The following is a 17,589-nucleotide window of genomic DNA, read 5'->3' on the forward strand; positions in this document are numbered from 1 at the left end:
TCAGCAATGGGAAAAAAAAAAAGTGTACATACCCTGCACAATTAACAGACATCAAAAGGACTAAGAATGCCAAATTAACCCCAAACAGACAAGTTCAGTGATTCTTTTTTACCAGGGAGAAACTGGCAGGAAAGATTTGGTAAACTTTTCCAGATCCATAAGCCGCAGCCACACAAAGTATAGCTGAACAATTTCAGTTCATTTTACATCACTTTTTTTTTTTCCCCCATCTGGCTTTGTACATGCTAAAGAATACTTCAATGAATTATGCTTTTGGGCATTCAGTAGTTATTACTTCTGTCTGTAACTCCCTATACCAGGGTGGTATTCCTCCATCTTTTATGAGGAATAGGTAACAGCCACTCCAGAGAATTTCACCTTGATAACATAATTTATCAGCATCCGCAACTGTAATGACTCAAATTTTCTTTTTGTCTTTATAGGGGAATAGCTACAGTTAAATATTTTCAAATAATTTATTTTATTTTTAGTTAGTTTAAGAGAAGCATATGTATCTTGTTTGTATTAACTTTGGGGAGCTTCCAAGAGAGCTGTCTGAATTTCCTGCACTTTCAGCAGAAAATAAAACCTTCAACAAAATAAACTTGCTCTGCCAAAGGAGTGGAAGAATGGAGAGGAATGAAGGAAGCTCACAAGAAAGCTGTTCTTGCCCTCAGTGAGCAAAGCAACTTCAAAGCCAAGCCTTTGGTGACCAGAATCTTATCTTTATCTCTTTTACTGGCAATACTCTTTGGCTGTTCTATGTCAAGCTCAGACAACTTTTGGTAAAGTAGGTATTACATGAAAAAATACAGGGCCTACAGTGATTATAACCTCAATAATTAACCCTGGCATCTCTGATCACTGCTTAGAAATGAAAGCAGAGCTGTCACACCAGAGCAAAGTTTGTTGCCAGACACTTTGCTAAATAAACTACCCATCCTGACACTCCTCTACCTTCCCGAGTACCTGGCAAGCTGAGAGTGCAGGTTTTCAGCCACACCGAGTCAGTCCATGCAGGAACACATTTCCCAGGAGGAACATGGTGTTTCCAGCCTGTATCCAAATGCCAACACCCACCACAGCCATGACAAAGCTACACTGGAGGAAATGCCACAGTGTGTGTCCTGTCCTAGAGAAAAGGCCCAGGAGCAGTCTGCTCCAAGGAAAAACACATCACAGGACACCTGCCAAGGAAGCAAGCCCAACTGCTTTCATGCTCCTAAACCCTGTTCTCACAACTTGCACTGGCCCAGGAAATAATGAACCATTTCTGAGGATGTGAATATAACCCAGGGAAGGTGCAGATGCTTCACTGGTACTTCTTACATGACTTCACTGTACTGTGTTTATTATCCAGTTGGCCTACAGCTAATCCACAGCTCATCTCCTGGTCACCCCTTCACCTTCATCTCTTATTCTATCCATGCCCTTCCTGCCTTTGTATTTCCAATCCTAAACCACTTCACTTCAAAATATTTTAACCTATCCTCCACCTCCTTCAGAGTCAGGCTCCAGAATCAATCAAAAATTTTCTATAAAATTGCCCAGATTCCCTCAGTGTTTTACTCACTCTTGGTGATGATTCACTCTCATAGCCTTGTGTCCTTTTTACCTGTTTACTGAGGATTTTGCAATTCCCAGAATCACAGAATCCCAAAATGGCTTGGTTTGGAAGGCTTATCAGCAGGGAAACCTTCCACTAGACCAGGCTGGTCCAAGCCTCCTCATTAATCAAATCAAATAAAATTATTTTCATCCCAACTAGCTTAGAAAAAGTAAATTACTTTGGAAGACATCTACTCAGGTTGAGCTTCAGAGGCTGGTTTAAGCACCCCAAGAAGCTGCAGCATAAGGGGATCCACCACAATCTCCAAAATACCTGACAGTCACCAGCTGGGAACTCAAACATTCACAAGACTGTATTTTCAAACCACACAGAACAATGACAACAGAAAGCAAACAGTATTTAGTAAAACTAAAATCACTGTCTTAGATCCCACACAAAAACTGGGAAGCAACTGCTACTAGAAGATGACAACATTCCTACTAAGAAAATTAAAACCATGAATTTGTATTTAGTCATACTATGCTTGAAATACTAATGAGGTTTTCTTGCTGTTGAAAGGAAAGGAAGATTTCTCCATTTCTCCATGAAACTAAGCAGTATCCCTTAGAGGTATGGGAAGATTTTGTTTAGTTTGACTGGCAGAACAGGAAAGAACAAGTTACATACACAACCCCAACTCCACCATACAAAGGTAAATAGATCAACATGATACAGGCTTTAATTAACAGAACCAATCTACCTTGAGGAGAGTTCAAGGACTTTACGGACATTCCTCAAGTGAAAAAGTTTCTGATTCCAGCTCTACACATTCATCTTACCTGCAAATGTCACCAGCAAAACTTTGGAGAAGTAGCAATAAGTGCTACAAGAACTGAAACCTTGATAACTATCATTGTATGATAACCATCCCAGGATGATTTGGGTTGGAAGGGAGAGAGACCACCTTGTTCCAGCCCCCTGCCATGGCAGGGACACCTTCCAGTGTGCCAGGCTGCTCCAAGCCCTGTCCAGCCTGGCCTTGGACACTGCAGGGATCCAGGGGCAGCCCCAGCTGCTCTGGGCACCCTGTGCCAGGGCCTGCCCACCCTCCCAGCCAGCAATTCCTTCCCAATATCCCAGCTGGGCCTGCCCTCTGGCACTGGGAAGCCATTCCCCCTTGTCCTGTGACTTCTTTCTCTTGTAAAAAGTCCCTTTCCACTTCCTTGTAGGCTCCCATCAGGAGCAATGCAATTTGTCTATATAAGACAAAGTTTCCAATTTATGTATTAAACCTAACTGTAGTATTAATAGCAATGTAAGTAGTGCCTAATTAAATTTGTAAATAGCATAAGTAACTTAAAATATAAAACTTTAAAACTTTAAAACTTAATGTATATCTTAGAGATGATTTCTGGTGACCCTCTTTAAAGCAAGCTAGTGGGTCTCCAAAAAGAAACAAATTTAAGTATTTTGTAGGAAGACACAGCTCTACACAGGCATTCATTTTTTGTGTTTCACTTTATAGTTAATTCCAGATTTAAGCACCCTTACCATATTTTAATTCTTTTTTGGAACGGGCTCTTAATCTTTTTATCCTACATGATGTTAACTGAAGTACAGAAACCCATATTTTTATCATCAAGAAAAGTAAGATGGCAAAACATTCCATCTTGCAAATGGCCAGAAAAAAACACCAATTAGCAGTTTAAACCAAACAGTTTTATTCATGTTTTCCTTCACACCCCCCAAACTTTACTACATACAATACAGTACAGTTGCAGGAATGTAATTTATCCACCAGTACCCTATCACCCCAGCATCATCTCTGATTATATTATCAAATATTTTCTTCATCCTTGACATTATGCTTAACAGTAACAACTGTGACACTCTCTGCAAAAGTATATATACAACTATTAGCATATTCCCTGTGAACCACCTGCTGTCACTTGAGAAAATCACTCAGTAATTACAGATTACACCAATCCTGGAGTCAGCTCTGGGCCCCTCAGGACAACAAGGACACCGAGGGGCTGGAGCGTGTCCAGGGCAGGGAACGGAGCTGGGGAAGGGGCTGGAGCCCCAGGAGCGGCTGAGGGAGCTGGGAAAGGGGCTCAGCCTGGAGCAAAGGAGGCTCAGGGGGCCCTTGTGGCTCTGCACAAGTCCCTGGCAGGAGGGGACAGCCGGGGGGGTCGGGCTGTGCTGCCAGGGAACAGGGACAGGAGGAGAGGGAACGGCCTCAGGCTGGGCCAGGGCAGGGACAGGGGGGACAGCAGGGAAAATTTCTTTCATAGAATGGCTGTCTAGCCCTGGCACAGCTGCCCGGAGTGGAGTCCTCACCCCTGGAAGGATTTAAAAGCTGTGTGGATGTGGCACTTGGGGACATGGGTTAGTGGTAGCCTTGGCAGTGCTGAGGAAATGGTTGGATTCAATGACTTTTCCAACCCAAACTCGAGAGGGATTTTCCAAAGCAAATAATCCTACAATTCTATGATTCTGCAGACCCACCTTCAGTGTCTAAGCATCAAGTGTCTAATTTTAACTGAAATGGTATCAAAACAAATGGAATATATACTGATCACTGACTAAAGCTGTCAGCTTCACAGAAGCTGAATTCATAAGTTCTCATCTATTTCCTCACTGATCAGATCCTGCTGCGACGACACAGCAAAACCATCAATACTTTGGAACTGTATTTGGTACTGAAAGTACCAACCTGAAAGTACCAACCTGAATAATTTGGACCCTATCTAAGAAAAAAAAGTTCACACAAGACTGTGTAATCTGAGTCCTCAATACAAAGACAGACTGGAGTTTCCATAATTTCCATACTATCCAATCAGAAGATTTTCCAGTCCTGATGATGCACAGGATGTCAGTGGGAAATGTCAGGGCTTCTTTCTACCCAGCAGCCAAAAGATTCTGTATTCCTGCCCTCGGGGTGAACATTGCTATTGAAATTTCTGTGGGAGGCATAAGAAAGTCAGAAGGGGTTCACAGAGCAGACATATCCACCTTTACAATTCAGGGAATGCCAAGGAGGCAAGGGAATGGTGTTGCTGCTAAGGCCACACCCTGCCCCTGCTTCCACAGAGCAAGACTCCTGCTCTGCTCAAATACCAAAAATCACTGCAGAGGGAAACTGAGATGAGTAACACAACAGTAGAAAATCAACACAAAACAGAAAAAAATTCCTCTTGACTGCTTCATGACAATATTAGGCATGTTTAAAAACAGTAATTACAAAAATGGTTGATTTAACCTGTTGCTGTTCATATAGAAGATTACAGTGTGCACATAGGAAAGTTTTTATGATGGTTCAATATCAAACAGCAGCAGTGCATGACAAAAAATGTCAGGTCCCAGACAGCAGACAGCTAACAACGAGTTATGGCATGAGATCCCCAAACTGCTGTGAGGAGGAATACACTGCTTTGCAGCCATAATCTTACACCAGAGCTGAAGATAAATCATGGAAAATGCTTTTATTTCTTATGATACATTAAAAAATAGCAGCATCATTAAAGAAGTAATTCTTTATGACACCACTCAGCACACATACTATATTCATTCTTTCAGTAGTGTTAGAGATATGTGAAGTCTATCAGAAAAATCACATTATTGAGCTCTGAAGTGATTTTCAGTATAAAGGAAATAAGTTCTTCTAGAAGATTAGAAAATATAAGAAAGTGGTTTTGTTTTCCTCTTACCTTACCAATTCTTCCAAACTAGTCACTGCCAGTAAAAGTATCATTTATCCTATTAACCTGGGCCCAAAAAACCTCCATGAACAAATTTCAAGAATTGCACTCTCTAGCAGAATAAAATGGAAATTGTAAGGAGATGAGAAACAGCCTTCTGAGAGCTGACAGCAAACAAACCAAATAAATGGGTAACTTTTAGATTAAATCTCTTTTCACTACATTCCATCTTATTTTTGAAAGACATTTGGACACAAAGACACTGCATCAGTTCTGATAAAAACAGAAGTTGCTGACCACTGCTCTGCTGAATGTTCTGGAAGCAGAAAGCAACTGCAGCCTGAATGCCAAAAAATGAACCTTTAACTGAGATGTAGAAAACCCAAAACTCACAGAAAATAATTGTGGAAGTCTGTGTACACAGGCACTTGTTCCAAAATGAACTATGAGCAACAGATGGTATTTTCTCAAATCCTGTGGCAAAGTGCTCTTGATAGAAATATGTAAAAACTGCATTATCCAACTAAATAAAATTTCCTGAAGTATTTATGAAGTCTTGTCTATCTTGGGACCAAAGTTAATTTTATGTAGCCTGGATCATAAGGCACAACAGTGACAGACTGGGACAAGATGAGAGATTACTGCTGAAAGACAGTGAAGTACCTGGGTATGTTATACATCTATCCCAGAGTTCCTCAACTTTTCCCCACCAAAATCCTGTTTGTGATTATAACTGGTTACCTACAATTTACACTAAGTTTTCTAACTAATTTTAATTAACCTACCACATGTGAAGGTGACTAATTTATTGCAGAAAAATAATTTTATGTATCAGAAAAATTCCATCAAGCTTTTTCCCATGGGAATGTAACATGACTCTTCCTATTGACTCAATTTATCAAAATCTAGAAGGTTAGTGTTGGAATGGGAAAACTTGTCGTTATTTGTTCAGATAACTTTTTTTGGCTGCATTGAGTAAGCATCTGATTTCTCTGCAAGTGCTACAAATTATCTGCTGGTGAGTAGATAAAAGACCTGCCTTTGGGAACTGCTACATCCATTTTCTCCTCAGTTTATCTGGGGAGAACAGATATACTTCAGATAATGAGTCCTATTGCAGTGAATAAAGCAAATTGAACCTGCAATGTTACAATACATCTTATTTTCTCTAGAACAGGATGGCTGTTTTTTGTTATTAGCCAACATTATCTTTGAGTCAAGGGTTTGGGTTAGCACACACACAAATGCTGGGGTGGAATAGGCTCTGTACACACCGTACCAGTTTGATAGCAACAAAAAAAATGCATTGGAACACAGTGTCTTTAGAGAATATGTAATTCAGTAGTGGACCACAGCTCACACAGCTTGGGCTCCAGACTGAATATGAACAAGAGCAGCTCTGGAAGAGCTCCACCACATTCCAGTAACATATCTGAAGGGCAATTGAAAAAAAAAAAAAAAAAAAAAAAGGTATCTTACGTGTCTCAACTTTGTTTCAGAGAAGTGAAGGCAATCAGACATCTCCCAAAAGTGCTGGGGATAACAAATACAGGAGGATTAAACAATGGCAATGTATTAAAGGCTTGTCTCCCCAGAGTCTTCTCTTCCCCAGGCTGAACACCCCTATTTCCCTGCCTCCAACTCAGAGATTGTTAAGAATTGCTGCTTTTTGTCCAAACTCTGGGTTATTGTTTCTATAATTAACCAATTCTGTGGAATAATTCCTATTAATAAAAGCTGATTTAGCATATGAAATATGCAATGTATTCCTCTAATTCACTTAGCTCCTAATAAACAAAGAAATGAGAAAATTAGGAGAAATAGCTGGTTACATGAAAGGGAATTTAAAGTTTTATCTTTTCAATTACACCTGTGAAAAACATTAAGGTTTATACAATTCAACAAAAATGAGTAACAGACTCTTATAAATTTGTCTTTCTTCTAAATACATTCTCTACATTTTCTGAGAGCTGTTCCAGAAAGATATCTCACAGAGAACAAGAATCCACTCCTGTCAATGGGGATAAATAAAATGTGAATGCTTCCTTCCACATTTCTTTAATGCTGTTTTCAGGCCTAGTGATGAGGAAATCAGTTTTCAATAAGTAGCTTATTTCGGTCCATGTCATACTTCATATGAAGAAGAGAGGAGCCACCCCTTTTTCAAAACCCACTTTTGGTTTTGAATTTCTGACAATATTAACAATTTTTCTTCTCCAAACCTTTTTCATATTCGCTTCATACCAAGACTGTCTTTTAATATGGTTGACTCATTCCCTTTAAAATACTCTCCTTTCCTTCATCCCATCATTCAGTCTCCTGGCCACCCACACTGCCAATCAGCAGCAGTTGCGTAACATTTTAAGTAATATTAACAACAGCCACCAGTGGGAGAATTGCCCTCAGCACGACACTGTGAAATGCTGCTCAGAGGGACAAGACCTCTCCAAGAAGATAAATTGTAAACTGGTGAGATTAACTTGCTTCAGTAACATGGACACAACTTGGAATAAATGTGGCTCTGTAGAGGCAGAAAAACGGTCCCGTTTCAACATTTTATAGAATTACAGAATTGTTTCGGTTGGAAAAGCCCTCCAAAATCGAGTCCAGCCATTCCCCAGCACTGCCCAGGATACCACTGGCCCCATGTCCCCAAGTGACACATCCACATGGCTTTTAAACCCTTCCACGAATTGGGGACTCACCACAAGCTGTGCCAGAGCTGGACAGCCCTTTCCATGGAGAAATTTTCCCCAGTTCCCACCCTGTCCCTGCCCTGGCCCAGCCTGAGGCCGTTCCCTCTCCTCCTGTCCCTGTTCCCTGGCAGCACAGCCCGACCCCCCCGGCTGTCCCCTCCTGCCAGGGACTTGTGCAGAGCCACAAGGGCCCCCTGAGCCTCCTTTGCTCCAGGCTGAGCCCCTTTCCCAGCTCCCTCAGCCGCTCCTGGGGCTCCAGCCCCTTCCCCAGCTCCGTTCCCTGCCCTGGACACGCTCCAGCCCCTCGGTGTCTCTCCTGTGCTGAGGGGCCCAGAGCTGGACACAGCATTTGAGGTGTGGATGTTTCAGTTCAGACAGATTTAAGCAGCATCTCCACAGGTGAATAACTTCCTCCACTGTTCTATCCAATGTGAAGCTCACCATCTTCCTCTATATAGCATGATTTTCAAGATAACTGGGTTTTGGTTTACTCTATTATTTTCTTTGTCTTTCCAGTGCCAAATCACAGATATTTGCAATGAAGGAATCTAAAGATCTTTGTTTACTTTTTAAATAACTTCTTAGTACCCTTTGATAGAAATGGATGGCTTTTTTTAAACAATAACTGAAAATGTACAAAAACCTCACTTGTTAGTCTGTAAATGTCCCAGTAAAATATGAAGAGGAGAAATTGGAAATGGAAGGTACAACATGTTCCGCCAATATCTCATAGAGAAAAAGCAACACAGAAATTCCAATTCCAATTAGATATTTAGTACCAAACAGCCTAAAAGGTTTGGTACATACTTTCTTTCATCCATTTCCTCTACTTTATATGGCTGCATGTTTAAAAAAACAATTACTGGGATGTTTATAACATATGGTCACATACTTATGGTTTTTAAGCACTACATTTTTCAATCAAAACCTTGCGTTGGGAACACCAGAAAATTGTTTTAATGCATTGTTGAAATAGATTGTTGTTATAAAAATAAAACCTACTCTTTGGAGAGCTACTGCATTAGGTTGTTCTGTTTGTCTGTGGATGTCTGATCAAGATGAACCATCCAGGTGAATAATTGGTTTCTGAGAAACCCTGAACAACCCACTCATGTGAAAGTGGCAGCAGGAAAAGCATCTAATGACCAAATCAGCAAAGAAGGGTTCTTTGGGGATCAGTACTGTTCCTTTTTTCCATCCAAACACTTCAATACTTACCATTAGTCTGAATAAAACAAATGTTGGTTTACATGGCAGTAATAAACAGTTTTATAGAGAGGCTTGTGAGGGCTTTATCTTAATAATGTATCACATTTTTCTAGCTACAGCTACACCTAAGACCCTTCTAAAATCCCAGCATTCCCAGGCTTCCAGTTCTTTCAAATGCAACCTAATTAGTTGTGCAGCAGAAAAATTAGCATACAAAATTTTCCTGTTTAACTTATGGAGGTGCAAAGAAACCCCAAGATCTCATCCATTTGCAAGGCAAGCTCTTACATCTTCTTCAGTTGAATCATCTTCTCTGAGCAGTCTTCTCAAAAAACATAGGTTTTGAGTACAGAATTTAAACAAACGCCATCATTTTTGATACCGTTTACTGCAAAATGATGACAGTGTTCTGAAGTCCTAGAACTATTAAAGAAGAATAAGTAAAGAATTATTATGTTCATGTTTGGTTTACTTCAAATGTTCCTAACAACCAAAACAAGGGGTTTTGAAATTACTTTAGCAGGTGCTTGCACTACTAACGTTAGAAGTTTTACTTATTTGTTCTCTTGCCTCATAAACCTGAAGAATGAAAGATTTTCAATCAGATGATCATAAGATGCTTCTGCCACAGTAAATGTTCTTTCAAAACAAATGAATTTTCAACCTTGCTTTCCAAAATAATGAGAATTTCTAAGTGAAATAAGACTTACCACCATCTATGTAACATTAAGAGCAGACACCAGTGACACTTTTGTTGAAGTCCTGGGTGATAAAAGACCATCACCTTTTTGAAGAGCATCATCTTGATGTTCTTCAATGTATTTGTCTAAAAATCTTTCAACCACAAGCAATGTATTTGTAAAGACACAATAATGCAAAAACCAGCTGCAAATAGTGATTAGTACTTCATAGTAATACACAGAAGTTTAAACAGACTGAACTTCACCAACATCTTTTTCACAAGATTTTAGGATAGTTCTTCTGTTTAGGGATAATTTATGCAGCATTTTCTCATTAAAGTTTCAATTCATTTAAAGGAAAGAACTGATTAAGAATTCAGACAGAACTGCAGAATTCAACTAATGCTCAATAGAAAAGCTTGCTTTAGATTTGGGTTAGGTTGGTTATTTCAGTCTATTCTGAAATAGCTATTTTTTGGTGATATAAAAATAGGGGGATTAGGTAGGAGTAATATTCTATAAAATATAATTTATCTGGAGGAGGGTATGACTAATATTTAGAAAAAGTATTTATAGGCCCTCTGCTCAATACTGGAGACAGGCAAACCCTAGAATAACCTGATATTGAAAATGTTACTTCATCAGCCATCAAGTCAGAGTAATCAAAAAGAAGGTATTATAGGGCAAAACAAGGTGACTTTCCCATTAAGTGCAACTTAAACAGCTAGAATCCACATACCATACAAAACCCACCCAGTACTATATTGCTTTACCATATGCTTTCAGTAAATAACACCCTAATAAAGTTTTTCTTGTATAATCACATTTTAAGTTTATTCTTCTAGACAACATGAGAAACTAAAAATTCACACACAAAAAAAAGGAAGCTTTTTAGACCATTACTGATGCGTGGCTAAGGCATTAAAAAAAAAATCTTGCTGGGTTTCTTGATGACATTTTGGAATGGAAGGAAATAGAGACAAAAAAAACACTGAAGAGACCTAGACACTGCTTTGAGAGGTAAGTAGGTGGTTTCTGAATTTTAAGGAAAGATTTTGACAGAAAAAAAAACCCAACAAAACAAAACTACCTTAGCTTTTTTCCTCACCCAAGTATTTGACAAATATGGACATATCTCAGAAGTCTTGATTTAATTTGGCAAAATTTTCCCATTCTGCCAACAGTGTATCCAGTTCTACATATTTTGTGTGTTCTTAGCAGTTACCACTGACTACCAGCTGAACAACATTAATTGCATCACACTAACTCTATTATGGGTGACCAGTTTATTTGGAAGCAGGTTTAATTTCATTTCTGCATCATTACTGGAGTCATCAGACGATTGTGGGGAAGACTTCCCATTTCTTTGTGATAACACACGTTTATAGAAGAACACTTTTATGTGATGGCTGAGCTCTGCATTAAACTGTTCTTTAGATAATTAAAAAAATCAGATAGAGCTGCAGGATACGTAATGTAATATTAGATATGCAAGCACAGAACAAATGATTCACAGAATCATATAATCCTAGAATGATTTGGGCTGGAAAAGTGTACAGATCATCTCGTTCTAACCCCCAAAACATCACAACATTCATTTTATGGTTCAAAATGAAGAAAATATTTGTTTTCTACATATTGGATTAGAAATTCTCTGCATGTAACTGAATCTAGAACATCGACAGATTTTAGATCTGTTCCATTATGTTTAAAAGACAGCAAATACTGCAGTTCATGGGCCTGATTTTACTACTCTTTAGCTATTTCAACTTTCTAGGATAAATACAGAGCTCTTAATTATAATAGACAATTTCTTCTTAGGAAGTAAATGACACAAGAACTTTTTAACATCTATTGATGTGTGGGGGAGACTGGGCTGGTTCTCTCTTGAGGAAACTCAAACGAAGGACTATTTATGAAGTACTTGGAGTTTTGAATATAATCAAATGTAATAACAAGGTATAAGCTCCCACTCCCCCAAATTTCTTTTTTGTTGAAACCACTTTTGTAATACTGCTTTTTAATAACCCCCATAATGGCTGAATTAGAGGGACCCCAACTGAAGTCATTCATCCCACATAAAACAAACATTGCTTTTTCTTCTTAGCTTTGTTTTACAGCCTACATTACTTCCAGATGACGCTTGAGGGGCCTAGGAGTTTCAAGAGTTAGATGGTTAAACAGACAGCTGCTTTCTATTTACCATATAAATCAGGGAAAAATCAAAGAAGAATCTAAATATTGGAATTCATTTAGCTCATTATGGAGCACAAACTGAGGGGGAAAAGAAAATAATACAGAAATCTTGCCATCCAGATGCAAAGTTTAATTCTGGTTATCAAGATGAGAGAAAAGCTCATCAACATTTGCAGAATTCCAGCCCTCCATGGAAGCCAGCTTTGAACAGTGGATAAATTTACTGGATTGGGAAGGAGTCAGGAGAAGTCAGCTCTGGTTGGGAACTCTCCCAGTACCACCAGGCTTTGCTACTGCAGACTTTACATATCTAACTGTATATTAAAACATGCATTTTTATACATATACATGCACACAGAGAGCTCACTGCATTTGTATTTTTTACAGTTCTCCCTTTGAATTGACAACATGCTTTCATTCCTGTACTAAATATCCCAAAAACCCAACAGATTTTGGACAGAGAATTAAAGGACAGTTCTCCATATATTGATTAATGTATATATTAAGATGAAAAGTTCGATATTACACTATAAGGTTTCTATCCCAAATTTCATCCACCACTTAAGTGCTGTTTAAATGACAGTACTGTGTATTAAATAACTGAATATACTGTCACTAAGTGGGATTATTTTTAGGATTTTTCCTAACACATTTAAGCTTCATCTGCCTGGAATTTAAAACCCAAAATTTAGGAGGTGAGTGATGATGTCTGCCAAACTACGTGAATCTAATACTCTACCTATATTTGATTTTTAATTTCCTCAATTTTTGCATAAAGGAAACTTTTTTTTCTTACATCAGCAAGAAAATGACATAAACTTGCCAAAAAACAAAATTTATTCTCCTTTTCTCTATCCACTCTTTCCCTAGAAAGACTGAAGAATAATCTCTTGTTACCAGCTGTAGTTTAACAAGCAGGGGAAGTGCTCAAAAATGATAAGGAATACTATGAAATCCTTAAAAATATATTTTTGGGGTAGATGACAGCTCCAACAACACATCTGATGTGCTACTTCACAAGAAAAGTTAGCATGTCTCTAGTTATGCTGTTAAGTACTTCTGATTTGATAAATTACATTCAGCTGTAATCAAATTACCAAGAAAGTAATTAATATGTTTACTTAAGTAATATGTCTTGATTTGAACTGAAAGAAGCAAAATTCTCTATTATTTTATTACCAGTTTTCTTGTTTGCTAACTACATTGAAAAATATGCTTTTATTGAATGCAAGAAAGCAAGAAAGATAAACCTAAGTGGACTCTTCCCATTTCCAACTGGATCGAAGTGTAGTATTTCAAAACAGGTCAATGCTGCTACAAAAACAATGAATACTATTATGGCTTCTGAAACTACAAGTAAACTACACAGCATGAGACTTAGTCTAACAAAGGATAGTGTCTTTGAGGCAATATTGACAGGGGGTGGTTATTTCTGTCCTGCTGCCTTCTCCATCCTGCTCCTGAATCCCAATGCAATGACAAGAGTTCACCAGAAAGGGACCTGGACACCGGTCCAGCCTCAATAAATGAAACAACTTGCTCTTTTCTTTTTTAAAAATCAGAAAAACCCCAGCAGAATAATATCAAGGCAAACAGGGTCAATTCCTTACTCCAGATTCCAGCTCTGCTAGTACACCACAGACCTGATGGCAGCAGATACTCAAAGAAAAAACATCATGAAATGTGGTAGAGCTCAGTATATTCTTACCACAGTGAGTATAAGCTTAGGGACTGTGTATTGGGTCAAAAACTTAACTAGATCTAAAGAGTACTACTGTTCAAACACCCAAAATTTAAGGCAATATCTTAAGCAGCACCTAGAATACTTTTATGTATGATTTAAACCTTGTAGTTGGCTTCCACGCAAATTCAACTCTGGATTACAGAGCGCAGTAAGAAAATGAGTAATTTCTAAATTAAAGTGAATGAAAAAATGGTGAGAAATGCATTTTTAAAACACATATTCAGTCTGAACAGAGTAAGAGAGCTGCTTATTAGGCAAATCTCCACCTCTCAATGAACAAACCAGCACAGAGCAGGCAATATTCAAACCCTTTCCTTAGCTCCACCCTGGGGGACAGATGCGCTACAGGACTTCAGACATTTCAGTCCCCTCAGCTCCTACACTCCTCTTTGTTCTTACACACAACATAAACACAGGCTTTCCAGAAGCAGAATATGCTGAAGTGATGAAATCTGGACTCAACTTTTTTTAGTCAATGGCCTATGTTTCAGACTGAACTGTAACATGAGCAATTTGGAGTGAAAAAAGAAAGGACCAGAAAGCTGTGCTTAATAGTTTACCTTACTGTTTCAAGTATAAGCGTGCCGTCTACATGGCAGTAGAAGGCCATGAACTTATTTTACTCTCCTCTACACCAATGTTTCCAAGTGCTGTCTTTCCCTCTTCCATCCCTGTATCATACCAACAGTAAAAAGAGAAAAAATGCAGTGGAGTATCTAAGTCTCTTGGCTGTACTCCAGGGAGCTTTCTCAGCTCTGTCAGCTGCATTGTTCAGCTGTCTCTCTATGTAAGGGGACAGCTTTGTACAGAAAGCCTTTCCCCGGGCATTTCCTTAACTGCAATACTGTATACATCCAGCAAGTTAAAAAGAAGTCCAAGACCTATAAAGTATTTTTCAAGCATTGTATTCTTAGACACCCTAAAATAGATATCTTCATATGTATGTTATCACATGCCTAGATATGCCTATGTATTTTACAGACATGTATCATGTTGCTTCCTTATTTAAGTCATTAAGCTATTATGTCAAATTATCTTTTTTAGGTATTTTTATATTTAATGCTAGATTAATAGGATATGTAAAGTCTCAGGCAGGCATATTCTGGATCATCTATTAGTCCTGAAAATAGAGCAGTTGATACATTTTCATCCTCAAAAATCCCGAGCAACTAATAAATCAACTTTTCTCTCCTTCACACAGTACTGCAGTGAGGGTTCAGATGAGTACAGATCAAAGATACTTCAGCAGTTCGAAGATATTTATTCATGTCCTCTCAACACAGCTCCCTCATCCACCCAAAGCAGAGATTTCCCAACAAGCCATGCAATTAAATACAAAATTGTTGCCTACTTGCAGGCATTGGCTAAGCAAACTGAAGGGAACTGTAAGTATCCATGTATTCAGAACATACTAATTTGCCCCATGACTCCAGTACTCCCCCAGAGGCTCACTTGTTTTCACTCATTTTTAGGCATTTTAAGATTCCGTGGATGCTAAAGCCCAGTTCTTAAAAATGCTGTTTTCAACTGTGTGATTTAAATATCCTGAATTACAAATGGCTTGAAATGCACAAGTTGACAGTAAGTCTCTTGCCTCTGCATAGCTGTGGTTTTGTTCTGCCATTTCTAAGTGTAATTCTTGTTTTTTAGAGACATTTCAGACATGACATCATTCATACAGGTTCCTGTATTTTGATGTTGGTGGTTGCTCAGCTGCCACACTCTGAGAATTCTTTGCAGATTTAGGGCTGTATGACTTGAATTTCGAAGCACCCACTACAACATTCATTTTGATACTCACATAATCAGGAAGTGGAGAGTCGTTTGAACCCAGGGAACCTCTCAAGGACTGTGTGGCTTGCTCCAGCACTTTGTTGTGTTTTTTAGATAACAGAGAAAATAGACTGTGGGGAAAAAAATTAGAATAACTTCATGATAATGTCCTGAAACAGTTAGGAAAGAAGTCTTATTATATATACAAAACTTTAAGAATGCAATGCACAAAAGTTTTATTATTTATTTATTTAACAGCTAGGTAAGTAACAACAGAGTTTGAACCAGAAATATTCTACACAATATTCACCTGAAGAACATTTTATGTTCATGATTAAATTCTTAAAAGTCAAACTGTCACAGAAGGAATGGCATACATGCAATTTTAGTTCATAAAACGTTTGTGTTCACTAGAATGCAATTTTTAAATACAGCACTTCATGCAATACGCTGTAATATACACTTAAGTATCTCATATATTATCCATTCTAATAACCTATTACTTAGACAGGAGAAATCTGAGTATATGACAAAAGCTTTGGGTATTTCAAGGCCGAGTTACTGCATTTTACTAGTATATATTATTTTCAAATTTATTTTAGCCTAAGTCAGTGAAAAAAGGATTACCTTAGCTTTGTAAATACTCTGTTAAATCAGAGGTCCATACACATACAGAGAAATAAACACATTTTTCTTGCATTCTGCAAAAATGCAGGGCAATGACATTCACAGAGGATATTATAACCTGATCTACAAGGAGAATGGTGGGAGCAGCAACAGTGGGCAAAGGCCATCAGCTACTGCTCAGCAGCAGCAAGGAGTCAGATACTTCTCTAAAGCCCTGGTTAGCTCAAACATGGTTGTCAATTCACAAATAAACCCATCCCCATTTTTGGAAGAGTTTCTAACACCATCAAGTCCAACCATTCTCCCAGCTCTGCCCAGGCCACCACTGACCCATGTCCCCAGGTGCCACATCCAGATGCTCCCCTCCAGGGATGGGGATTCCAACACTGCCCTGGGCAACTGTGAAGGAACAACCATTTCCATGGAGAATTGTTCCCTAATATCCATTCTAAACCTACTCTGATGCAACCTGAGGCCATTTGCTCTTGTTAGGTGTCAGATGTTTTCAGGCTTTCTGCGTTTAAAAACATCATTTGGACTGCTTTACTTCTTTTTGGAGCATTACAGGACTCCTATCAGGTTTTCCTAGGAAGACTACGTGTGTTTTAAAGGGTGGAAAGGCTAGTTTGACCAACAGACACCAGGAGGGTTACAGGGGAGGCCCTGGTACAGGTTGTTCAGAGAAGATGTGGCTGCTCCTGGATCCCTGGAAGTGTCTGCTCAGGCCAGGTTGGACAACCTGGGATAGTGAAAGATGTCCCTGCCCACGGCAGGGAGTGCAACAGGATGAGTTTTAAGGTCCTTTCCAACCCAAAACATTCTGTCATGATGTGAACATGATTCACTTACAAGTGGCAAAATCTACCTCAGTATTATATTCTGGACATCCTCCATTTCTTGGAACTGGATCAGTGTTTGAAGGCATGTACTGGCAAAGGCTCTTCTGCCTCATGAAATGATGATCAGCACTGGGAGAAGTCCCCTGAATTTTTTAAACTTGCAATGATCATTCATATTATCTTTCACAGAAAGTAGGAGTGGAGTCTTCGGAGGACAAGTGCTTGTCACCCCATTGCTAGTCAAGAGCCTCAGGAAAAGGCCTTTCCAACACTCCTCACAACCAAGAGGAATTAGTTACACTAACTCATAGCTATTAGTCAATACCACTAGAACATTCCATGTTAAAAGGGGAAGAAGCAACACAGAAATTAAGATATACTGGTAGCTTTCCGCCTCTTTCCCCCCTCCCATATTCTGTTACTGCATTCACAGACTGAAATTTTTGTTCAGATCAATAACTGGATCTGCCAAGTGGTACTTGGTAGGACACAGCAGCACTACTTCTGCAACCATGGTTATCTTTGAAGACTCAGATTTCAGAGATACTGTCATCAGCACCATCTAGTGCTCTGGA

At 38.9% G+C, this 17,589-nt stretch overlaps 1 protein-coding gene across 10 annotated transcripts in view; it reads right to left on the reverse strand.

Annotated features, from left to right (window-relative positions):
• DYM (dymeclin) overlaps positions 1–17,589 on the reverse strand; it is a 211,971-nt gene that overhangs the window by 50,774 nt on the left and 143,608 nt on the right. For 6 of the 10 annotated variants that reach the window (XM_014257063.2, XM_088054392.1, XM_014257060.2 and 3 more), the window contains 2 exons: positions 15,577–15,679; positions 6,730–6,783 (listed from right to left, as the gene is read on the reverse strand). In XM_014257063.2, coding sequence (XP_014112538.1) covers positions 6,730–6,783; positions 15,577–15,679 — 157 coding nt within the window. The remainder of the gene's footprint in view (positions 1–6,729; positions 6,784–15,576; positions 15,680–17,589) is intronic. The other 4 variants (XM_005528071.3, XM_088054394.1, XM_014257062.2 and 1 more) reach the window with 1 other exon arrangement.

Source organism: Pseudopodoces humilis, chromosome 4 (genome assembly GCF_049639895.1).
Source record: "Pseudopodoces humilis isolate 2021_Gansu_Grassland_sample_001 chromosome 4, ASM4963989v1, whole genome shotgun sequence".
Taxonomy (NCBI): domain Eukaryota; kingdom Metazoa; phylum Chordata; class Aves; order Passeriformes; family Paridae; genus Pseudopodoces; species Pseudopodoces humilis.